This window comes from Scyliorhinus torazame, chromosome 17 (genome assembly GCF_047496885.1).
Source record: "Scyliorhinus torazame isolate Kashiwa2021f chromosome 17, sScyTor2.1, whole genome shotgun sequence".
NCBI classification, from domain to species: Eukaryota; Metazoa; Chordata; class Chondrichthyes; order Carcharhiniformes; family Scyliorhinidae; genus Scyliorhinus; species Scyliorhinus torazame.
In genome coordinates this window covers 76,724,835-76,750,815 of record NC_092723.1, presented here as the reverse complement: position 1 = coordinate 76,750,815, position 25,981 = coordinate 76,724,835, and the positions used below count along the sequence as shown (strand labels likewise).

The following is a 25,981-nucleotide window of genomic DNA, read 5'->3' as shown; positions in this document are numbered from 1 at the left end:
TCGGCCTGTATGACCCACATTGTACGGGATCCTTGTCCCGCTCCAGGATCAAGGAGATCAGCGCACGAGACATCCTCGGGGTCAAAGCCCCTCCTTCCCTTGCCTCGTTAAAGGTCCTTACCAACAGAGGGCCCAGCAGGTCCGCATACTACTTATAAAATTCGACCGGGAACTCATCTGGCCCTGGTGCCTTCCCCGCCTGCATGCTTCCTATCCCTTGGACCAACTGCTCCAACCCAACCAACGCCCCCAGCCCCGTCACCTGCCCCTCCTCCACCCTCGGGAATCTCAACCGGTCCAGAAAGCGACCCATCCCTCCCTCCTCCAGTGGGGGCTCGGACCGATACAGTTCCTCGTAGAAGTCCCTGAAGACCCCATTGATACCCGCCCCACTTCGCACCATGCTCCCTCCTCCATCCTTAACTCCCCCGATCTCCCGAGCTGTCTCTCGCTTCCGAAGCTGGTGCGCCAGCATCCGGCTCGTCTTTTCTCCACATTCATATACCGCCCCCTGCGCCTTCCTCCACTGCACCTCTGCCTTCCTGGTGGTCAACAGATCGAATTCAGCCTGGAGGCTGCGCCGCTCCCCAAGCGATCCATCCTCCGGGACCTCAGTGTACCTCCTGTCTACCCTCACCATCTCCCCCACCAGCGTCTCCCTCTCTCTCTTCTCCCTCCTCTCCTTATGGGCCCTAATGGAGATCAGCTCTCCCCTGACCACCGCCTTCAGCGCCTCCCAGACCACCCCCACTTGAACCTCCCCATTGTCATTAGCCTCCAGGTACCTCTCTATGCACCCTCGGACCCGCCCGCTCACCTCCTCGTCCACCAGCAACCCCACCTCTAAGCGCCACAGCGGGCGCTGGTCCCTCTCCGCCCCCAGCCCGAGGTGTACCCAATGTGGAGCGTGATCGGAAATGGCTATCGCCGAGTACTCAGTATCTTCCACTCTCGGAATCAGCGCCCTACTCATAACAAAGAAGTCAATCTGTGAGTAGGCCTTGTGGACATGGGAGAAGAATGAGAATTCCTTGGCTCCTGGCCTCGCAAACCTCCATGGGTCCACCCCTCCCATCTGGTTCATGAACCCCCTCAGCACCTTGGCCGCCGCCGGCCTCTTACCCGTCCGAGACCTGGAGCGATCTAGTGCCGGGTCCTGCACTGTATTGAAATCCCCCCCCATTATCAGGCCCCCTGTTTCCTGGTCCGGAATCCGGCCCAACATAAGAACTAGGAACAGGAGTAGGCCATCTGGCCCCTCGAGCCTGCTCCGCCATTAAATTAGATCATGGCTGATCTTTGTGGACTCAGCTCCACTCTCCGGCCCGTACACCATATCCCCGAATCCCTTTATTCTTTAGAAAGGTATTTTTCTTTTTCTTAAAAACGTTAAAAGAAGGAGCATAAAAAAAACATACGCCGCATGAAGACCGCATCGTCCCAATTCGGAGCGTATACATTGACCAATACCACCCGCTCCCACTGCAGCTTGCCACTTACCATCACATACCTACTGCCATTTTCTGCCACGATGCTCGACGCCTCGAAAGACACTCTCTTCCCCACCAAGATCGCCACCCCCCGATTTTTTGCATCCAACCCCGAATGAAACACCTGACCTACCCACCCCTTTCTCAACCTTACCTGATCTGCCACCCTCAGGTGCGTCTCCTGAAGCATGGCCACATCTGCCTTCAGACCCTTCAGGTGCGCGAACACCCGGGCTCGTTTGGCCAGCCCGTTCAGTCCCCATACTTTCCAGGTTATCTGCCGGATCAGGGGTCAGGTCCTCCCCCTCCCCCTTCCACTCCCAGCTTGGTAAAAAGCCCGCGCTTCCCAGCTCCGGCCCTGCCCCTTTCAGCCCTTAGCGCGGGAAAAAGCCCGCGCTTTCCACTCGCCCGGCCCGCCTCCTCTGGCGCAGCTCCCTTTTCAGGCCCGGTCCCCTTGCCCCCAACTCAGGCCCCCCCCCCCCCCCCGCGGGGCCCCATCCCCCCTGCTGGCCATCAACTCCCCAAGCCCCCCTCCACGGGCCCACCCGGTGAACTCAACCAAAACAGTGCCCAACCAACCCCCAAAAAACAAAGAACCAACCATGAACAAAGAACCCCCCCTCAAAATACAACACAACAATCCCCAACCATCCCTTCACCGTGGACCCCCGCCCCTGACCCTCAGTCCGAGTCCAATTTTTCGGCCTGGACAAAGGCCCACGCCTCCGGGGACTCAAAATAATGATGTTGGTCCTTATAGGTGACCCACAGACGCGCCGGCTGCAGCATGCCGAACTTCACCCCCCTCCTGTGCAGCACCGCCTTCGCCCGATTGTACCCGGCCCTCTTCTTCGCCACCTCCGCGCTCCAAACTTGGTAGATCCGGACCTCCGCGTTCTCCCACCTGCTGCTCCGCTCCTTCTTGGCCCACCTTAGCACGCACTCCTGATCAGCAAACCGGTGGAACCGCACCAGCACCGCCCGCGGCGGCTCGTTGGGCTTGGGTCTCCTCGCCAGCACTCTGTGGGCCCCCTCCAGCTCCAGGGGCCCCTGGAAGGACCCCGCTCCCATCAGCGAATTCAGCATGGTGACCACGTAGGCCCCCACGTCCGACCCCTCCAATCCCTCCGGGAGGCCCAGGATCCGCAGATTCCTCCGCCTCGACCGGTTCTCCATCTCCTCGAACCTCTCCTGCCATTTTTTATGGAGCGCCTCGTGCGCCTCCACCTTCACCGCTAGGCCTAGGATCTCATCTTCGTTCTCAGAGACCTTTTGCCGGACCTCCCGGATCGCCGCCCCTTGGGCTGTCTGGGTCTCCAGCAGCTTATCGATTGACGCCTTCATCGGCTCCAGCAGATCCGCTTTCAGCTCCCTAAAGCAGCGCTGAAGAAACTCCTGCTGCTCCTGCGCCCACTGCATCCACGCTGCCTGGTCTCCACCCGCCGCCATCTTGGTCTTCCTCCCTCGCACCTTCGTTTGCTTCACTGCCACTTTTTTGATCGCCCCACTCCTGGTCCAAGCCATACACTATTGGGGAATGTTGCTATCTCCTTTCCACACCGGGAAACGTTGAGCAAACGCCGTTACAGGCTCTAAAAAGAGCCCAAAAATCCATTTCTAGCGGGAGCTGCCGAACGTGCGACTTAGCTCTGCATAGCCGCAACCGGAAGTCCACATGTCGGTTATCATGAAGGGCAATAGCAACAAAATGTTAATTTTACTCAGCACTGGATACTCCTGGGAGATGCTACTCCAGAATGTTGACAGCCTCATGGACTATTGGCATGATTTAAATATGCTTTCACACGTCAGGTACAACAGTTTAGCCTTTTCATTTGGAGTCAGCTGTAAGTTAACTGATTCTGGGGTCGTAACCTCAAAAGGAATTTTTCACCCACCAGTTCTCTTTCAAAATCTGAAACTTCTCTCATTCGCCAATACTTCCCTGCCTATAACACACATGGGCTTTGCATCTTTATTTGCATTGGCACAATTAACGAAACCATACCTCAAGAAATCATCATTATACTGCTTTGTTCCTGAGTTAAATTTCTTCTTTGCAGGCTGTTCGCTGGAGACATTGGAGCTCTGTACAGAGCTAATACGAGCACTGCTCTGTCCTGCCCTGGACACTTCTGAGCAGCTCTGTCCAGCAGATTCAGCAGATGTGAGATCCTGGCCATTAGTTACACTGTCTACATGTATCTCTGGCCGTCTCTTACATGTAACAAAATGATCCATCTTCACAATCCTCTTGCCTTGCTTGCCAACAGCTAATAAATGGAAGAAGCTCACATCCGTGATTTTGTGTCAAAAGCACGTACACACAGGGCACTTGATATCAAGTGTACGTGCAGGGGGCGTGACCTGCACACTGTTGTTTCTTATGACTCGAAAACTGCACACGGTCTCCTTTTGTTCTCATTTAAAAGCTGGGAATGGCTACCATTCTCAATACAAATGCCGGTTGTAGCTGTTGGGCCCTTCTCCCGCCATCGGAAACGCTGTGGGAATGCCAATAGAGATCACTGCCACCCTCCCAACATCCGCCCATTTGAAAAACCCTGCTTTACTGTCTAGAAATCTATTTCCTTCTTAAATATATTTAGCGTCTTGGCCTCCACAGCCTTCTGTGGTAGAGATTGCCACAGGTTCACCACCCTCTGAGTGAAGGAATTTCTCCTCATCTGAGTCCTAAATGGCAGACCCGTATCCTAAGACTGCGACCCCTTGTTCCAGACCCTCCAGCCGGAGGAAACAACATCCCTATATCCAGTCTGTCCAGCCAGTCAGAATGTTATATCTTATTCTTCTAGATTTCAGTGAATTTAGGCCTAGTCGACACCTCATACGACAATCCTGCCATCCCAGGAATCAGTCTGGTGAACCTTTGCTGCACTCGCTCTATGGCAAGTATATTCTTTCTTAGATAAGGAGTTAAAAACTGCACACAAAACTCCAGGTGTGGTCTCACCAAGGCCCTATGCAGCTGCAGTAAGACATCCTTGCTCCTGTACTCAGTTTCTCTCGCAATGAAGGCCAACATACTATTTGCTCTCTAACTGTTTGCTGTACTTGCATGCTTGCTTTTAGAGACTGGTATACTAGGACATTCAGGTCCCTTAGTGCGTCAATATTTCCTAATCTATTACCATTTAAATAATACTCTGCCATTATGTTTCTTTGTCCAAAGTGGATAACTTCACGTTTACCCACGTTATACAGATCTGCCATGTATTTGCCCACTCACTCAACTTGTCTCAATCGCTTGAAACTTCTTAACATCCTCCTCACCACTCACATTCCCACAATAGTTAGAAATATTACATTTGATTCCCTCATCCAAATCGATGATGTATATTGTGAATAGTCGGGGTCTAAGCACATTTCCCTGTGGTAACCCATTAGACACCGTCTTCCACTCTGAAAAAAACTCATTTATTCCTACTCTGTTTCCTGCGTGCTAACCAATTCTCAATCTATGCCAAGATATTACCCCCAATCCCCACTTTAATGCTGCACACTAACTTCTTATGTGAGACTTTATCAAAAGCTTTCTGAAAATACAAATGCATCACATTCACCGGTTCTCCCTAATCTATTCTACTAGTTACGTCTTCAAACACAGGTTTGTCAAACATGATTTCCTTTTCAAAAATCCATGTTGACTTTGTCTCATCCCATTGATATTTTCTAAGTATCCTGTTATCACATCTTTTATAATAGACTCTAGGATTTTCCCTACTCCTGATGTTAGGCTAATTGGTCTGTAATTCTGTTTTTTCCCTCCCCCCAGTTATTTTATAAAATATTTTATTGGAGGTATATTTAAGTGTCCACAGAACAAAAAACACAAAGAACCACAACCAACCATCAACAGTATTTCCAATGATTCTATGCTTCAGGGCTATGGACCGGGTGCAGGAAGGTGGGATTAGAAAGGGGACCTGGGTGTCCTCAGGCTGGCATGGACAAGATGGGCTGAATGGCCTCTTTCTGTGCTATGACTTTTCTATGATTCTAATATAATAGCATATCCAACACCCATTTTACCCAGACCTACCTACTTCCCTCACTTTTCCTGCTGAGCCCTCAGCACCACCCCACCCCCCCCCGTAAAGAGAAGAAAGAAAAAAAGAAGAATCCCCCTCCCCTCCCCCGCTGACATTTTAGTACACCTTAAAACAGCTTTTTTTAAAGTTACATTTGGCACCCTCCAATCTGCTGTGGCTGTTTTAGAACTTTGGAAGATGACAACCAACGCATCCACTATTTCCATGGCCACGTCCTTTAGTACCCTAGGATGTACATTATCAGGCCATGGGGATTGGTCAGCTTTCAGTCCCATTCATTTCTCCAGAACAATTGTTTTACTAATACAAATTTCCTTCAAGTCCTCCTTCTCACTAGACCCTTGCTTCCTTAATCTTCCTGGAAAGTTATTTGTGTCTTCTTCTGTGAAGACACAACCAAAGTAGCTGTTTAATTGCTCTGCCATTTCCTTGTTCTCCATTATCAATTCTCCCACTTCCGAATGTAAAGGACCTACATTTGCCTTCACTAATTGTTTTCTTTTTATATACTTTTAGAAGATTTTATACTCTGCTTTTATGTTACTTGCAATTTACTCTCATACTGTTTCTGCACTCTTAATCAATCTCTTGGTCCTCCTCTGCTGATTTCTGAATTGCTCCCAATCCTCAGGCTTGTTACTTTTTCTAACAACTTTATATGATTTCTCTTTGGATTTAATATTATCCTTAATTTATTTTGTTAGCCATGGTTGGGCTGCTTTTCCTTTAATGTTTTTGCACCAGAAAGGAATATATAACTGTTGCACTGTATACATTTGTTCTTTAAATATTAGCTATTATCTATCCACCATCATTTATTTTAATGAAATTCCCCATCTATCATAGGTAACTCACCCCCTCGTACCTTTGTAGTTTCCTTTATTTAGATTTAGGACCCTAGTTTCAGATTGGACTACTTCACTTTCTATCCTAATGAAAAATTCTATCATGTTATTGTTACTCTTCCCGAAAGGACCCCACAGAACAAGATTATTAATTAACCCTTTCTCATTGTACAATACCAAATCTAGGATAACCTGTTCCCTAGCTGTGTCCTCAACATACTGGTCTAAAAAATATCTTGTATGCACTCCAGGAATTACCACTACTGTTTGGAGGCCTATAGACAACTCCCTCTAATGTTTCCTCTCATTGTTACTTCTTAGCTCCACCCAGATTGATTCTGCATCTTGATTTTCTGAGCCAATATTATTTTTCGCTATTGCACTGATTTCATCCTTTACTATCCTTTTTCTTTTTGCCTGTCCTTCCGAAGTATTGAATATCCTTGAACATTCAGTTCCCAGCTGTCGTCACCTTGCAGCCATGTCTCCGTAATCTCAATCATATTGTACCCATTTACATTTATTTGTTCTGTTAATTTGTCTACCTTATTGCAAATGCTCCATGCATTCAGATACATCGCCCTTAGACTGGTTTTTTAAACATTTTTATACATCCATTTTGTACCGTGGCCCTTTTTGCTGCTAGCCCTTGTTTCCTCTGTCTATCACTTGTTTGCTTTTTACTTTTCTATCTTTCATTTCCCTCTCTTGCGTTTTCATCTTCCTGCCACTCTAGTTTAAACCCTCCCCCAATGTGCTAGTGAATACCTCTGTGAGGATATTGGTTCTGGTGCAGCTGGGATGCAATCAGTCCAGCTTGTACAGGTCCCATCTTACCCACAATCGATCCCAATACTTGAGGAATCTATATCCCTCCCTCCTACACTATCTCTCCAGCCGTGCATTCATCTGGGCTATTCTATTCTTTCTCTCGCTAGCACGTGGCACTGGGAGTAATCCTGAGATTTCTGCTTTGAAGTCCTGCTTTTTAATTTAGTTACACGCTCCCTATATTCTGCTTGCAGGATCTCATCCTTTTTACCTGTGTTAAATATGGAGCACAACCTCTGGCTGTTCTATCCCACAACCGCTCAGTGGCATCCTTGACCCTGGCACCAGGGAGGCAATATACCACCTTGATGTCACAGCTGCAACCACAGAAATGTTTATCTGCTCCCCTTACAATAGAATCCCCTATCATTATTCCTCCCCCATTCTTTTATGACACACTTGCCCCGGAGGTTTAAACGCAATGTCTCACACATGCTATCTCACACACACAAAGATTGGATACAGATGGAAGAATAAATAATATGATTACTACCTGGAATTAGCATCTCTCTTGTAGCAGACCTGCAGCTTCTTAGAATAGCAGGCCTGTAGTTTCTTAGATTAATTGATTTTTTAGCTGGAGTGGAGCTCTTATAAAAGCCAAGGATTCTCAGTAAAGCTTCTTGGAGTTCACCTGTCAGATGAGCTCTTAAGTGAAATTGAAATTGGAACATGTTAGGGGAGTGTCCTTCTCCCAATTGCAAGGCCTAGATGTATATTACCTTGGCTGCAAAGTTGTCTTGCAGCTGTTTTGAAGGCTTAGATGGTGTTTCTGATTGGTATCTGATTCAAAACAGCTCCCACTTATATTTGAAATGCAGGTAACAAACATGGCTGCTTGGCCATGTGACAAGTCAAAGTCCATTTCTATGTAAGGTGGTGTGTTGGATAGGCAAATATCCTGTACTATGGCTTTTCACACTGTTATAACCCCCACAAGACCTAGGGGAATGATCCGATTAATCTCCCCATGAGTCTTGTGTGGTACGAGTTCCCGTACTGAGAGGTGGAGGCCCATCAACGGTACAGTTAACTCTGGACATTTAAGGGGACTTTTGCTTTAAGGCATTGGTTTTGGTCCCTTCTGCCCGAACTTTGGGGAATTTCTGTGCAAACGTTGTGCGGAGAGCGGAGGGGGATTAGTTCTCCCCGGATGGGCATGTATACGGGTTACCAAACTCAACAGATGACAGTGAGAGCCCTGGCGAAGGTGTTGGAGGAGACTCGTGGTGCAGTATCAATTGCAATAATGATTGAGGGGGGGAGGGTCGTCGTCGACTGGAAAGCCCCCAATGGAGCAGTTGACGAGCTTCATTCAGGACGAATTTCAGCAGCAGCATAAAGAAATGCAGAGTGACTGATCAAAGGCAATTGGGGGGGCAGTGGCACCACTTTGTGGGACTTTTGGAACGGGCGGAGAAGAGCCTGGAGGTACAGGGGAGTGACGATCCACGAGGTTGAGAAGGTGATGCCTGACCAGAGTGATTGGATTGTGACGCTAGATGTGGAGATGGTGACCCTGGGGGATGTGTGTAAGATGCTGCGAGCAAAGGTGGAGGTCCAGGAAAACAGGTCCAGGCAACAAAATCTGAGGATTGAGGGCCTACCAGAGGGAGTGGAGGGCAAAGTGTAACTGGCCATGTCATGAGGATGCTGGCGAGTTGGTGGAGGAGAAGGTGCTGTACAAGGCCCCGGAGGTGGATCGGGCCCATAGGTCCCTGAGGCGCAAAGGCCAAGAGCGGGAGAGTCGTCACGTGCGGTGATTGTGCATATGCACAGTTTCCAAGACAAGAAAAAGATTCTGAAATGACCAAGGTGCAGAGGGATTGCAACTGGGAAGGAAACCGGATTCGGATTTATCAGGACATTGGTGTGGAGCTGGTCAAGAGACGGGTGGGGTTCAACAAGACCAAGGCAATGCCAGATTTGGTTTGGGATGCTGTACCCGGCCAGACTTTGGGTCACCTTCGAGGACCGAGAATATTACTTTGGGACCTGATGGAGGTGAATGACTTTCTTAATGAATATTCTGTCTCTATTGAATTTTAATATCTGTTTCTGTTTGCCGATTGGGAAAGGTTTATGGGGGTGGTTGCACACCCCTATTTTTTGTATTTTGTTGTATATTTTGTGTTGAAGTTAAATTGCTGCTTTATTCAGAGGGAGAGTGTTGGTATAGTATTTAATTGTATTGCACTTTGTTGGTTATGCTCTGTGCAGTGCATGAGGTGTTGTGGGTTGGGGTGGCAGGAGACTGCTCTGTATGGGGCCATTTTAGGGTGATGTAGCGGTTATGGAGGGTGAGTTTGGTCATGGGCGCGGCGTCTTGGGTTGGCCCAATTCAGAGTGGGGGGTGGAGCCTAAGGGTGATGATGGCGGACTCCAGGGGGGAGGGCAGGTGGAAGCCTCCCGTGAGAATCGTGACATGGAATGTCTGTGGGCTTAATAGGCTGGTTAAGCGGTCCCGGGTGTTTGCGCACATAAAAGGTTTGAGAGCAGAGGTGATTTTCCTGCAGGAGACGCACCACTGGGTGAAAGATCAGGCAAGGTGAGGAAGGGGCGGGTGGGGCAAATGTTCCATTCGGTGTTTGACTCGGAAGTTGAGCCATACAAGAAACAGAGTTTATGCAGGACCCGGGATGAGCGGGGGTGAGGAGGTGGATGGGGGAATTTGTGACAGTTAATGGGTTGCTAGTGGGGACTCTGGTGGTATTGGTGAATGTGTGTGCACCTAATTGGGACGATACTGGATTCATGAAGAAGCTATTAGGGGCGATCCTGGATTTGGACTCTCAGCAGCTGATTATGGGGGTGTGGATTTTAATTATGTATTGGAGCCAAGGGTAGATAGGCTGAGCCCTAAGTCAGTGGGGAGGTCGAGAATGGCATGAGAACTGGGAGGGTTTATGGGGAGGTTGGGGATGGTGCATCCGTGGAGGTTTGGGCACCCAGGAGAGAGGGAGTACTCCGAGACAGTTGAGGTGAATAGGAGGTACTCTGTGGCCCCACAAAGGAGTTGTTGATAGAAGGAAAGTTGCAGGGGCAGTTTGATCGGTTGATGACGAGAAGAGCGGTGGTCAGCTGCGGAGGGTGCAGTGAGTATGGTGAGAAGGTGAGCCACATGCTGACCTACCAGCTGCGGCGACAGGCAGCAACGAGGGATGCCGGGGCCAGATGGCTTCCCGGTGGAATTTTATAAACAGTTCACAACGGAGTTGGCCCCCCACCTTTTGGGCCTGTTTAACGAAGCAGTGGAAAAGGGGGGGGGGTTATCGTTTTTGTTGATGCCGAAAAAGGAGAACAATCCATTGGAATGCGGGTTCTATAGGCCCACCTCGCTTCTGAATACGATGCGAAAGTCCTGGCAAAGGTATTGGCGAGAAGGTTGGAGGGGAATGTGTCAAAGGTGACTTCGGAGGATCAGAATGGGAGGCAGCTCTCTGGTAATATTAGGTTGTTAAACTTAATTATCACCCCGTCGGAGGTGTGAGTGCCAGAGGTGATTGTGTGAAGGGTCGCAGAGATGGCCTTTGACCAGATGGAGTGGAGGTATTTGTTTGAAATCCTGAGGGAGTTTGGTTGCTGTATGCGCCCCCATGGCACGTGTGCAAACGAATGAGACAAACCCGGGGATTTGGGGCTGAACAGGGGTACGAGGCAGGAGAACATTATTGTTCGAGTTGCCGATTGAGCTCTTGCCGATGGCACTTCAGGCCTCGGCTGAGTGATGGGAGATTGAGAGGGGACCAGGGCAGCACGGTGGCGCAGTGGGTTAGCACTGCAGTCTCACGGCGCCGAGGTCCCAGGTTTGATCCCGGCTCTGGGTCACTGTCCGTGTGGAGTTTGCACATTTTCCCCGTGTTTGCGTGGGTTTCGCCCCCACAACCCAAAAAGATGTGCAAGGTAGGTGGATTGGACACGCTAAATTGCCCCTTAATTGGAACAGATGAATTGGGTACTCTAAATTTATTTTTTTTAAAAAGAGAGGAGACTAGGGAGCACCGGGTGTTGTTGTATGCCGATGACCTGTTGCTGTTCCAGAATCATCGGCTTACTAGAGAGGTTCCCGGTGAATGCAGTGGGGTGGAGGGGCGAACCTGGGGGTGCTGCCATTTAAGGTAGCAAGGGAGCAGTTCTGGTACCTGGGGATTCAGGTAACGCATGAGTGGGCCAAGATGCATAGGTGGAACTTGCCAGGGTTGGTGGAGGAGGTTAAGGGAGACCTTAAAAGGTGGGATGCGCTGCACCTGACATTGGCAGGGAAGGTTCAGGTGGTGAAGATGAACATACTGCCAAGATTCCTGTTTGTGTTTCAGCCCCTCCCGATTTTTCTGCCCAGGGCCTTTTTTCTGAGGGTTGATGCGTTAATCTGGGAATTTGTGCGGGCAGTGAAGGTGCCGAGGGTGAAGGGGGCTCTGTTGCAAAGGCAGAGGTGAGAAGAGGGCTGGCGATCCCGGATTTGTTGCATTATTATTGGGCAGTGAATGTGGAGAAGGAGAGATGGTGTTGGGAGGGATTGGATTTGATTTGTTGTATTTGTTCATTGTCACATGAACCGAGGTACAGTGAACATTATTTTTCTGCGAGCAGATCATTTAGTACATGAAAATAAAATAAAATAAAAAGAAAATACATAATAGGGCAACACAAGGTACACAATGTAAATGCATAGACACCGGCATCAGGTGAAGCTTACACGAGTGTTGTATTAATCAGGTCAGTCCATAAGAGGATCGTTTAGGAATCTGGTAACAGCGGGGAAGAAGCTGTTTTTGAATCTGTTTGTGTGTGTTCTCAGTCTTTTGTATCTGCTGCCCAATGGAAGAAGTTGGAAGAGTGAGTAAGTCGGGTGGGAGGGGTCTTTGATTATGCTGCCCACTTTCCCCAGGCAGCGAGAGGTGTATTGGGTCAGGTTAGAGGAGGAGTCTTACAAGGGTGCGAGCCTGGTGACGGCCCCACTGTAGTTCGCTCCGAGGAAGTGTACGAGGAGTTAGGTGGTGGAGTCATCTATAAACATTTGGAACCAGCTGAGGAGGCACTTTAAACTGGGTCACATGTCGGTGATGACTCCACTGTGGGAATCACAGGTTTACGCGGGGGGGAAGGATGGGATGTATAGGAGATGGAGGGAGGAGGGATTAGAGCGGGTCAGGGATATGTTTGCAGGGGGCAAGTTTGCTGGGCTAGAGGAGCTGCAGGAAAGATTCGAGCTACTAAGAGGGAGTGAGTTTACATATTGGCGGGTGCAGGACTTTGCACGCAACAAGCTGCCTATGTTCCCTCAGGTGCCAGAGTGCACACATTTGGAGAAAATGTTGCTCCCAGATGGGGAGGGGGGGGGAAGATGGTAGAATTGGGGATATATATGGGTGGTTGGCAGAGCAGGGCACGGCCTTATTTTTAAAAAAGTATCCAATCTTTTTTTTCCAATTAGGGGGCAATTTAGCGTGACCAATCCACCTACCCTGCACATCTTTGGGTTGTGAGGGTGACACCCACACAGACACGGGGAGAATGTAAGCAGGGCACAGCCTTAGTGAAAAGGAACAAGCAGAAGTGGGAGGAAGAGTTGGAGAGGGAGAACTTGGTGGAAAGTAATGTGCCGAGTGAACTCAACCTCGTCCTGTGCAAGAATGAGTCTTTTACAATTTAAGGTGGTGCACAGGGTCCACATGACTCGGGCCCGGATGAGTATTTTCTTTCTGGAGGTAGCGGATGGTGCAAAAGGTGTGGGAGGGGGCCGACGAGCCACGCCTATATGTTCTCGGGGCGTGAGCAGTTGGAGAAGTTTTGGGAGGTTGTGTTCGGTAACTCATTGAGGATTGTCGGAGTTGAGATGAAACCGGACCCTATGATGGCAATCTTTGGGGTGCTGGAGGGGAAGGGGGTCGATGTCATAGCCTTCACCTCTCTGATTGCCCAGCGAAGAATACTTTTGGAATTGGAGGTCAGCTACGCCGCTGGGGGTTAGGAGACATGGACTCAGGTTGAAGAAAATCAAATTTGCCCTGAGGGGGTCGGAGGTGAGCTTTGAGCTATGGTGGAGGCCGTTCATGACTTTTCTGAAGAGCTGTTTGTCGGGGGGGGGGGGAGGTGGGGGGGAGTAATTGGGGAAAAATGTACGAACTGTATACTCTGTTGAATGTTAAGGTTGTGTTATTATGTTAAATATGTTTGGAATAAAATATCTATTTTTAAAAAAGCTCTCGACATTAAAAGCTGGCTCAGTAGAAGGTGAGCTGTAGAGTAGTCCCAACTGGGACTGTTACTTTATATACTTTACTTTAGTAATAAACCATTTGTTTTAACTCCTTTCCAGACTCCTCTGTGACTACTAAAACATCCTGAAAGTTTCAGACAGCCAGAGTCTTTGTGTTTGAGATGAGGAGCCATCGCTGAAAGGTCGATGAGATCCATTTCATGTTTCTCACGGACTCATTGAGTTTCAATGTCTCAGTTGTCCAAGCCCCTTTCTCTTGATGATCCATCCTTTAAAAAAAAGGCGATTTGTGAGTTTCACAAGTAGCTGTGATTGTTTGGATTTGAATTACGTATTTGTTTGAAATTCAGGACATTCTGGAGCTGAATACCACCAAGTCTGCACTGTAAATTCTATGATAATCTATGAAGTCATATGATATGCTACAGCTTTTGGTTTCCATTTTAAACATATAGCTTTGAAGTTTGTAATATCTTCATGCTTGTACTGGGAATGACAGGGCGGTACCCCTGGGTCTAGGTGGGAGTGTGTGGCTGCAAGATGGGGGTCTGGGTGGAAGGGGTGTCGCTGCAGGATGGGGTCTGGGTGGGGGTATGTAGCTGCGGGATGGGGGTCTGTGTGGGAGTGTGTCGCTGCAGGATGGGAGTCTGGGTGGAGGAAGTATAGCTGGGGGGTGGTGGGGGGGTGTAGCTGCAGGATGGGGGTCTGGGTGGGGGGTGTAGCTGCAGGATGGGGGTCTGGGTGGGGGGGGGGTGTCGCTGCAGGATGGGGTCTGGGTCGGGGGTGTAGCTGCAGGATGGGGGTCTGGGTGGGGGGTGTAGCTGCAGGATGGGGGTCTGGGTGGGGGGTGTCGCTGCAGGATGGGGGTCTGGGTCGGGGGTGTAGCTGCAGGATGGGGGTCTGGGTGGGGGGTGTCGCTGCAGGATGGGGGTCTGGGTCGGGGGTGTAGCTGCAGGATGGGGATCTGGATCGGGGGTGTAGCTGCAGGATGGGGGTCTGGGTGGGGGGGTGTAGCTGGGAGATGGGGGTCTGGGTCAGGGGTGTAGCTGCAGGATGGGGTCTGGGTGGGGGTGTAGCTGCAGGATGGGAGTCTGGGTGGGAGGGGTGTCGCTGCAGGATGGGGTCTGGGTGGGGGGGTGTAGCTGGGAGATGGGGGTCTGGGTGGGGGTGTAGCTGCAGAATGGGGTCTGGGTGGGGGTGTAGCTGCAGGATGGGGGTCTGGGTGGGAGTCTAGCTGGGAGCTGGAGGTCTGTGTGGGAGTGTGTTGCTGGGGATGGGGGTCTGTGTGGGAGTGTGCTGCTGGGGAATGGGTCTGTGTGGGAGTGTTGCTGGGGGTCTGTGGGAATGTGTTGCTGGGGGATGGGGGTCTGTGTGAGTGTGTTGCTGTGGGTTGTGTGTCTGTGTGGGGGGAGTTTTGCTGCAGAATGGGGTCTGGGTGGTGGGGTCTAGCTGGGAGATGAGGGTCTGTGTGGGAGTGTGTTGCTGGGGGATGGGGGCTGGGTGGTGGTGACTTTATAAATACAGTCTGATGCCTGTGAGAGTAGAAACGGTTTGAATTTGTTCCTGGATAATGATTGAGCCACTTGTGTTTTTGCTTGCAGCTTTCGGAGAAAGGGAAACCTGACATTGATATCCAGGGTCTGACTTCTTCCACCATGGAGATCCTATTGGATTTTGTATATACAGAAACGGTCCATGTCACTGTGGAAAATGTTCAGGAATTGCTTCCTGCAGCCTGCCTCCTCCAGCTGAAAGGTGCGTTCTCGCCTCAGTTTTACTGCTGTATGAACAGCCTAGGCTAAGTGTTGTGAAAAGCACCTCATTTAAAACTGTATTGCTGTGCTGCACAAGTTAAATAATTAGTTCATTCAGACCTGTGAAGTTCTGGAGATGGCAGTCATTTATATTGCTGCTCCTGCACTACTACTTGTGGAGTGCAAGAGGTAGCTTTTCTCTTAAATACAGAAAGAACGTGCATTTACATTTTGCCCAGGACATCCCAAAGTGCAGCCAATGAAATTCTTTTGAAGTCTAGCTACTGTAATCACAAGGTTATGAGACATGATGACCAATTTGCCTGCAGCAAGGTTCTATAAATAGCAATGAGTATGTAATCACCAGTTTTTAAAAATAAATATTTTTATTCTCCTTTTTCACATTTTCTCCCAAATTTACACCCACCTTCAATGAACAATAAGCAGTAATGAATATAATGTCAATTCCCATATCAACAACAACAATCCCATCCTCCCGCCAAACCCCCAAACAGCAGCCCACATGTTAACATAAACAAATAACAAAAAGGAATCAGGAATCACCCATAGTCCATAGTCACCATTAACACATACAGTCCCAACCCTCCCAACCCCCCCCCAATGCTCGATGTTATCCAATCCTTGAAAGTGCATAATGAATAACGCCCATGAATTGTAGAACCCCTTCATCCTTCCCCTCAGTTCAAACTTATCGTTCTCAAGAGCTAAGAATTTCAACAGGTTCCCCCGCCATGCCAGGGCACAGGGTGGAGAGGTTGCTCTCCATCCAAACAGGACCCATCTTCGGGCGATCAATGAGGCAAAGGCCACCTTCAGCTGTATCAGCCCCAACCTCGCACACGAGGTGCAGGCGTTCACTCTCCGGAGCACCTCACACCAGAACCCCTCCTTCATACACTCTCCCACCTCTTCCTCCCACTTTGCCTTGATCCCTTTCAGCGGTGCCTTCTCTTCCAAAACAAAGCCCTGTAAACCGCCGACACTACCCCCTTCTCCAGTCCCCCTGTCGTCAGCACCTCCTCCAGCAATGTGGAGGCCGGCTCCACCGGGAAGTTGTGTACCTCCTTCCTGGCAAAATCTCAAATCTGCATGTATCTAAACATGTATTTCCCCCTGCTCTAACCCATAAATCGCTCCCAGCTACTTCAATCCTGCAAACCAACCCCCAAGAAACAAATCTTTTTGTGTCTTCATCCCCTTCTCCTCCCATCTCCGAAAATTTCCGTCTCCCTTCCCTGGCTCAAATCTGTGGTTCCCCCGAATCGGCATTGCCCTTGACCGTGCCCCCAACGCGAAGTGTTGGCGAAACTGCCTCCAAATTCTCAATGAAGCTATTATTACCGGACTCCCTGAGTATTTCCCCGGGGCCATCGGGAGCGGCGCTGTTGTTAGCGCCTTCAATCCCGACCTCTACACAAACTCTCCTCTATTCTGACCCACTGGGAATCAACCCCTCTGACCCAGCTCCCCACGTTCTCCACATTCGCCGCCCAGTAATAATATATCAGGTTCGGAAGACCCAAACCCACTGCCTGCCTTCCCCTCTGTAGCAGCACCTTTCTAACTCTGGCTATCTTCCCTCCCCTAATGAACGAGGTAATCATTCCTTCAATCTCTCTAAAAAATGCTTTTGGCAGGAAAATCGGGAGGCATTGGAAAATAAACAGAAATCGTGGCAACTTGTCATTTTAACCGCCTGTACCCGACCGCCAATGACAGAGGGAGACCATCCCACCTTGCCAGATCAGTTTTCACCCTCCCCACCAAACTTGAAATGTTGTACCTATGGAGCACCCCCCCCCCAAAAAAAATCCTGAGCAACCTGCATCCCAGGTATCTAAAGTGAGTCCCTGCCCTACCGAATGGCAGCCCCTCCCCCTTGGGTACTCTAAATTTTTTTTTTTTTAAATAATAAAGATGGACAAGACCTCAGTTCATTTTTGTTCTGATAAATAGCATCACTGACTGCGCAGCACTCCCTCAGTACTGCATTGGGCGATGGCCTCATGTCTCTGGAAAGGTGTTTGTACCCACAACCTCCTGATTCTTGAGTCGAGAGTGCTCCTACTGAACCGTGGCTAAAACCTTGGTCTTTATTTCACTTCAGAAGCTATCATTTACCTGCTGCTGATGACGTACTTGCAGCATTAAATAAATGACCATTTCAGTGTATTTTTTTCTCTAGGTGTGAAGCAGGCTTGCTGTGAATTCTTGGAGAGTCAGTTAGACCCATCCAACTGTTTGGGAATCCAGGAATTTGCGGAGACCCACAGCTGTGTGGACCTGATGCAAGCGGCCGAAATTTTCAGTCAGAAGAATTTTCCAGAAGTTGTCCAACACGAGGAATTCATGCTGCTGAACAAAGGAGAAGTGGAGAAGCTCATTCGGTGTGATGAGATTCAGGTGAGGCTTCGGCCATGGAGGATATACAAAAGCCGTTTGTTACCTCAAACAACTTGTGTTGGATGAGAGGAAAGTTAAACTTAAAATTGAAGACATTACCTATTTTAGGAGATTCTGTCTCTTGTAAAATGCTTGGGGGATAATGAGTACTGATGTGATGCAATAATTATGCACAAGGTGTTGAAAATAACTTCCCCGGATTCATTTGGCTGTTCATGGGATGCATATTTCATATCATTGAGAAACCTAGGTCACGGGTCGTACCTGATAATGCACTATGCCAGTGAGGGTGGAGAGAATAAAAGAGTTAATGTGAAACTAGTGCCAAGCTTGATGTTGGAGCTCAAAGAGAGTGGGATGTGATGAGTAGAATTTTGTTTAATGAACCACGCAACTCCTTTGGAATAGGATCCTAGAACTTAACTGGTGAGTGGTTCTATCTCCAGGAACCTTTGCATGAAACTGTATCACCTCTGCTTCCACCCAGCCCTGAGACTGGTGAACTCAGAACAAGCTCCGAGTGTGGAACTTGGCCAATAGAATTTACTGAGGCCAATAACAGAGAGAACTGAGTAAATCTCACTTGGATAAACTGGGTTGCTATACCTGTTTCATTTCAATAACTGTCACTAAAAAACGAAGTGTTCAAAGATAATTAGAATTTCTTGTAGCTGGGCAGCATGGTGACATAATGGTTAGCACTGCTGCCTCACGGCGCCAAGGATGTCCATGTGGAGTTTGCACATTCTCCCCATATCTGCGTGGGTCTCACCCCCACAACCCAAAAAGATGTGCAGGGTAGGATAATTGACCATGCTAAATTGCCCCTTAATTGGGAAAAAAAGAATTGGATACTCTCAATTTATAAAAGAACAAATTTCTTGTAGCTGGGATTTCAAAATACCAACCATCCATTTTGATTTCTCTGATGGTGAGTGAGTTAACCTTAACCTGAAGCAGCACAGTCCTTTCTGGTTAATTGGGCATGTCACTGCAATCGCGATGTGTCACAGATACCAATTTGTTTAGTAGCCACATATTAATCTAAATGGAAATATTTTTCCACCGGGAACTGGCTGCCACCTTGAAATCCTTTCAACAGTTCGTGAGGGCAGTGATTACTGACTAGGTTCATGGCAGGAAATACAAATCTATAATGTATCAAATATACATTGTAGTTCAGCATGACCTTACGCTATGCCTGCATCTGCAGGCCACCGGATGCCACTTCAAAAGCTGCAAGTCTCCATTCCCTACATCTGCAGCATTGCAAAATAAATTAACCTTGTTTGACTTTCTGTGGGCATAACTGTAGGAGATGCACCAATAAAATTGGGTGAATGCTCAAAATTATTAGTGGGTACTGTATTGACAGAAACAGATTTCAATTTAATACACAATTGAATGCATTGCAGCCATCAGGATGTTTGAATAATGTCTTCTTGGTCACTGAAAGAAAAGTAACTTCACCCTATACTTCACCAGCAGTTGTCACCTAGCTGGCATGGGAACTGAGCTTGTTATCTGAGGTGGGAGTTCATATGTGTGAAGTGATAAGACCTGTACCCTATAGTACAGTGGGTTGCTGTCTGTTTTCTGATGACCTGCTACTGTTTTAGGTGGATTCAGAGGAACCAGTGTTTGAAGCAGTATTAAACTGGGTAAAACACTCTAAGAAGGAACGAGAAAAATTCCTACCAGATCTACTGCAATACGTCCGGATGCCATTGCTCACTCCAAGATACATTACAGATGTAATTGATACTGAGGTGTGTACTCTTTCTAAAGAGAAGCCACCATGTGTAACTTAAATGTCCTGTGAGGCAACTGTATCCTTTATTTTGGTTAAAAACATAATTCTAGTAATTCAAAACTATCCGTGCTCCATGTTTATCCTTTGTTCCTGAATCCCTACTCCATTAGTATATTGATGTGTTGATGTGCATGCTGCTCAATGAATTCATTCATTCCCTGTTGCCCATTTCTCCATTTATTTCATTGGTACCTGCTGCTATTTAGATAATGATTGCCCACTTGCTGTCTTAATTTGCTGATGTCTGCTGCTCGATAAATGTATTCATTCACTGCTGCCTACATTCCTGTGCTGCAGTGCTCATTGGTGGTGCCTTTGTTGTGATGCACTTGTGTTGTATTCTGTGGGTTTTCTTTTCCTCTTGTGATTATAAGGTATACTAAAAAATTTGTTCTAACCTAACTTCATTTTATTACTTCTGCCACTGCCGGTGGTAATATTTCTGCCTGTTTTTTAAGTCTTTTTATCATAAATATATTTATTGAATTATCAAATATAAACAGTAACAACAATGTTAAGAAAGAAGTAAACATATTATATAGCTACAGAATCAAAGAAGTGAATAACAAATACAATAGTTTAAGCAACTCTGATCTTTAAACTAAACTCTTAAACTCAACCCCCTTGACTCACGACCGTGTCCAGTTATTTAAAGAATGGAATGAATGTCCGCCATCTCTGGTAGAACCTCCCCACCGAGCCTCTAAAGATGTGCTTAATCTTTTCTAGATGTAGGAATGACATCAGGTCTTCCATCCATGCGAATGCTTTGGGTGGCGTGGGAGACCTCCAATTAAGCAATATCAGCCTCCTGACTACTAAAGAGGCAAAGGCGAGAACGTACGTCCGCGCTCCTGAATGGAATGCCAGGGAGTGTTAGACTTCAAATATTGCTAGTGGGCAAGGTTCTAGGGCTACCCTCAAAATCTTAGATATTGTATCAAAAAACAAAATCCATTTCCAACAAAAACTTAGGACTAGCATGCGTGTGGTCAGCCAGTGCAAAAGAGCAGCGGTTACACCAGTTCTCTACATCAAGAAAGAATCCATTCATGTTTGCCTTTGTTCAATGTGTTCTATGTAGTACTTTGAATTGAATCAATCTCAGCCTGGCACAAGATAAATGGAATTTACCCTGGGGTGGGCTTTCCCTCCAAGCCTCCTCAGTAAGTACGGGGTCTAGCTCCCCAACCCATTTCTCATATACTCTATCCAAAGGGGCAGGATCCGAAGAAAGGATAAGGTTGCACAGGTTTGAGGGACGCTATGTTCTGCTGTGCCAAGGACAGGCCATCCTCCAACAAGGAAGAAGGTGGGGTCAGGGGGAAGGAAGAAAAAAACTTTGTGTGAAATCTTGAATTTGAAAGAAACAAAAAAGGTTGGGGCTGGTCAGACTACATCTGTCAGTGAGTCTCTCAAGGCTGGCAAAACCTTCTTTTAGAAATAAGGCCCCGAAATGCACAAGGCCTCCTGTTCTCCAAGACCTGAATGATGGGTCCAAGCTCGAAGGCACGAAGAAGTGGTTGTCGTGAATCAGAGCAAACGAGGACAATGAGAGGAGGTTGAAGTGCAGCCGGAACTGTTCCCATATCCCGAGGGAGAAGATCACCACAGGACTCGAAAGAACCACAAGGGAGACGGGCAGCGATGCAGTAATTATGGTGTGCAGGGAGGAGGATGTGCTGCAAAACCGTGTCTCCATTTTATTCCAATTCGATCCAGGGTCACAAAGCAATTGTAGGATTTTCTGTATGTTGGTAGATTGTAAGACTCCCCTCATCTCTCATTCATAGATAAGGTCTCGTTAGGAGGAGGCAGTGTTTCACGCTGGGCTCTGGGCATGTGCACTGATGAGCGGGCACTTATGCGCAGCGCATCTGCACTCTGAAAGCTGGTTGCAGCCCTCATTTTTAAAACCAGCTGCAGCCGGCATTTTTAAAAGCCGTCTACTGAGGCCATTGCGCGTTAATTCCCGCGATCGGCAACGGCGTTCCGCAACCCTCCCGACATCCGCCCACGACCCACCCGCGGGTCGCCACCCTGACTTTGAAAATTACTGCTTTAAACTGATTACTGTTTTAGATTCCGTTTGGGGCACAGTCAGCACCCTGCTATGTAGTCCCTCTCTTCTGCCCCCCCCAGATCCCCTTACAGGCCCCCTCCTTTCCAGGACCCCCACCTGTCACCGTCCCAAGCCTCCCAGAGACCCCCCCCCCCAACACACATTTCATACACCCCCTTTCATGGGCATGGCAGTATGACCCGGACAGCCTTGCACTGGCACCCTGGCAATGCTCTTATCAGTTTGGCAGTGCCATTTGGTACCTTGACAGTGCCAGCCTGGTAGTGCCAAGGTGCTCACCTTCCAGGGGGAGGGCCAGGGGGCCACCCTGCATTTTCCTTGGCATCCAGTGGCCTCCAATAGCCTGGGAGACCCTTGGGGTGCCATTCCGCCTGGTCCATGTTTGTGTGGGCCAGTATTGAACGCTGCCCAGCTGCGGCTTCCCTGGGAAGGCCGGTAGATCCCGTGAAGCTGGTAGATACCAGGTAAGTAGGTTTAAGGCCTATCTACGTGAGTGTGGCTTGGTCTCGCCCATTGTGGGTGAGTTCCAGATCCTGACGCCTCGCGGGACTTTGGGTAGATCCCGAGAGGTGTTGTGGCTTTCGGGAAGCCCAGGGAGACTTCACCTGGGATCTACCAACCACATCAGGCTCCCATTGGGTGCGACATGGCCGGTAGATCGCATCCAATGCCTCTCTTTTATCTCACCAACTCCAGAGTTTACCTGGGTTATTTAATACTCTGGCAGTTTGCTAGTTTGTACAATAATAGTTTGATCACACGTGTCATCCCATTGCTTTTCATATCGGAGAGTCTGTCTGGAGCTTTCAAAGAGCTAAAGACTTTTCTAAAAAAATCTTCAAAGACTCCTTGTACACTTTTTTTCTCTTTGAAAGTCCAGCTGTACCAGTCAGAATAAATTTGACTGATAAATATCCTCAGTTAGTGGGGCCTCAAGAACTTAAATACATGTTTTGATGTTAAACATGCTTTTGAATAAATTACAAAGCAAGACTGCATCTGAATTGAAAGGTTTCCAGCGCACCCCCCCCCCCTGCAGACTGGAATAATGATTTCACTAACATATAACATGGATGAACTGAACAATTAGTTTTAGTGAATGAGACTAGTTTTTAAACACATGTCTGCAATGTATAGAGAAAATAAGGCAATATCATGCTAAATCTTCGAAAAAATTCCTTCACTTTTTCCACAGCTGTTCTACAGATTTAAGAGATTGTGAGGAGAGGCTCAATTTTAAATCATTGGAATTGAAGATTAGGAAGAGCTTGGATCACAAGATCATAAGAATTAGGAGTGGGCCATTCAGCCCATCGAACCTGCTCCATCATTCAGTAAAATCATGACTGACCTGATTGTGGCTTTAATTTCACTTTTATGACTTCCCCACATAACCCTTCTTTGCCTTGTAAGACGTTAGGCTGTCATGAAGTGGCAGTAGAACACTGGATTTATCACAACTTGGGAGTTTTGAGCTCATATAGAAAGTATTAATAGAGCATTGTTGATCAAATGAAAGCCACCTTAAACACGCAAAATATAAATAGGGAGAAACAAGAGTAGGCAATATGCCCCGTCAAGCCGGCTTCACCCTTCAATAAGAATATCACTGACCTTCTCCCAACTCCACTTTCTTGCCCAATTCTCATATCCCTTTCCTAAGTGCCCAAAAGTGCATCGATCTCAATCATAAATATACATGTGGACTGAGCATTCATAGCCCTCTGGGACAGACAGGTCCAAAGATTCACAACCCTGTGAGTGAAGAAATAACTCTAAATGATCAACCCCATGTCATGCATAGAATTCCTACAGTGCAAAAGGAGGCCATTTGGCCTATTGAGTCTGCACCAATCCTCCAAAAGAGCACCCTACCTAGCCCCACTCCCCCACCCTATCCTTGTAACTCCACCTAGCTTGCACATCTTTGGACACTAAGGGACAGTTTAGCATGGCCAATCCACCTAACCTGCACATCTTTGGACTGTGGAAGGAAACCAGAGCACCCAAAAGAAACCCACACAGACAAAGGGAGAACGTGCAAACTCCACACAGACAGTCATCCAAGGCCGGAATTGAACCCGGGTCCCTGGCACTGTGAGTCAGCAGTGTTAACCACTGTGCCACCATGCCATTATGATTATGATTCCGCCCCCCCTCCCCAATAATGTGAAGGAAATATAGTTTAGAAGAAATACAAATAATAGGTAGAATTAATATGTAATTAGGACATTATACTTTAGAATTGAATAAATGGTTATCTTAGCTAAACAGGCAAAAATACCTTACCCAGAAGCTTTTGTGTGCACACACAGGGCCATTTCTGAATCTCGCATATACCAGATGGAACATTTGAAATGGGGGAATTCATTGGAATCGCTTTAAAAATAAATTAATATAAATGCTCTTGTATGGACTGTTATAAAAGGTCACAGGCGGGATTTACCGAGCAACTCGCCGCATGTATTTCAGTGGTGGAGGCGGCCCGCCAGCAGGATTTTCTGGTCTTGTCATTGTTAACGGAATTTCCATTTGAGTGCACCTCTCTAGGCAGGGGTGCGCCGTCGGTGTGACCGAAATATCCCGCCACGTGAACAGCTGGGACATTCTGCCCCACTAACGTCACAGGTACCAAAGCACAGGAGTATCCCAAGACAACAGAACATTCTGAATTACTTATTCGTTAAGAAATGAAGGGCTGGATTCTCCACCTCGCAATGGCAGAAGCACGAATCGCGATCAGACGGAGAATCGCGCAAAATTGAAAAAAATAAGGTTTGCACTCGGCACCAATTCTGACGCCAAGCTTCGGTCCCTCGCTGGTGGTGAAATGGAAGTTTGCGCCCTGTGCCAGCGGATCCATGCAACACCATAATTTGCATGGATTTCAATATCATTAGCGTGTTGGACACTTCATGTTCCTGCCATCCACAATGCTCCACCCCTCTTAGGTGAAAGACGCACGGGCATGAATTGGTGCAAGTATTTACCTGCAGGACCTGGGTGCCATGGCTGTTGAGGGGGAGCGCAAAGATAAGCAAACTCTTTAAAAACTCTCCAAAATTGTCAGGTTCGCTGGGAGATAGCTGCTTGGGCGGTGGAGTAGTGGGGATGACTTGGTGCAAGTCCGTGGACTCGGGGTGTCCCCCTCAGGATCGGGTGGCCTGGCTCAGACCACCATTGCTGCAGTATGTGTTTAAACTCATCCCTTTGGTGCTACTGCAGGCCCGTGCTGTTCACTCTGCTGACTGCTCATTATGTCCTGTGAATGTTCACAGAGCCTCTGATGATCTTCCCCACCCAGGCTTCCCACTGGAAACCCTCATATCCAGCTGACGAATCAATGGGATGGGTGTGGTCAAACTCAATCAGTGGCACACCAGGTGCTGGCACACTTCAGTGCACTCATCAAAAGCGCTGTCCCACTGCAGGGAAATAGCAGAGCTCACCCCAAACAAAGGGCACATGCACCGTGGCATTTGGCAGCCTCCCTGGCACATTGTCCCTCTCAGGGTAGAGGCCTCACCAGTGACACTATCTGCTAGCCCACACCTCAGGACCATGAGCTGACTCCAAGCCTTGCCTGCCCAATGCACTCCTGGCCCCATCTATCCTGCCCCCGGTCAGGTTGTCACAACTTGTGTGTCACTCCCAGGTCCCACAACACACTGCAGCTAAGTTCCCAGCAGATGCACACTTTCCTCGCTCACCCACATCTGTAGGACCAGCCCAACACAAGGCTCTGCGCATGGAGGTGATTGATGATACTCGATGATCATCTCCACTGCACGACCGATGCTACCCTGCTGATGGGGTAATACACAGCCCACCCAGTGAGGATACACACAGTAGACCCCAGTGGGAAAAGGGACAGGGGCCACAGAGTCTATTGCTGACATGGGTTGTGGCAGCTACCGGTATCCCCCGGTTGTCAGGGATATGTGGTGAGGATAAAGGTTTCCAGCATTACACGCCTAGTGCAACTCATTGAGCACATTGCCACGCAGTGCGGTTGACAACACATCGAGGAGTTTGTGCAAGGAGTGGGGTGGGGTTGAGGGGGGGAGGGATATGTTGAGACTGGCACAACAGTACAACTCAAGGTCACCTTGTAGCTTGTTGGATTTGGATTGCCAAGGGAATCCTCATCTTGCTAACAAGTCTTCTCTTCCCCTCCCCTCCTGCAGAGAATGAATTTTGGCATGCAGCCAGCTATGCTTGCTATCTACCTGGCTGCAACTGCCATTGTGGACACAAGGAGGCTGGAGGACCCCGCACAAGAGGAGCCTGTCCCAGAAGAGCAGGGGCTAGCCGGTGAGGCTCGAGTGCCGACCGTTCAACAGGCCGAGGAGGAGGTGTGGAGGGGGCACTGCATCAGGCCACGTGTTGGCACCTGTCCTCCAAGGACCTGCCAGACCACGCGTGCCACCGAAGACTTTGGCTAACTA

At 48.4% G+C, this 25,981-nt stretch overlaps 1 protein-coding gene across 3 annotated transcripts in view; it reads left to right on the top strand.

Moving 5' to 3' along the window:
* The window catches only part of klhl12 (kelch-like family member 12), a 120,165-nt gene that overhangs the window by 20,208 nt on the left and 73,976 nt on the right, over window positions 1–25,981 (top strand). For 2 of the 3 annotated variants that reach the window (XM_072480649.1, XM_072480651.1), the window contains 3 exons: window positions 15,061–15,214; window positions 17,420–17,637; window positions 19,257–19,406. In XM_072480649.1, the coding sequence (XP_072336750.1) occupies window positions 15,061–15,214; window positions 17,420–17,637; window positions 19,257–19,406 (522 nt within the window). Of the gene's footprint in view, window positions 1–13,558; window positions 13,749–15,060; window positions 15,215–17,419; window positions 17,638–19,256; window positions 19,407–25,981 lie in introns of all 3 variants that reach the window. The other variant, XM_072480650.1, reaches the window with a different exon arrangement.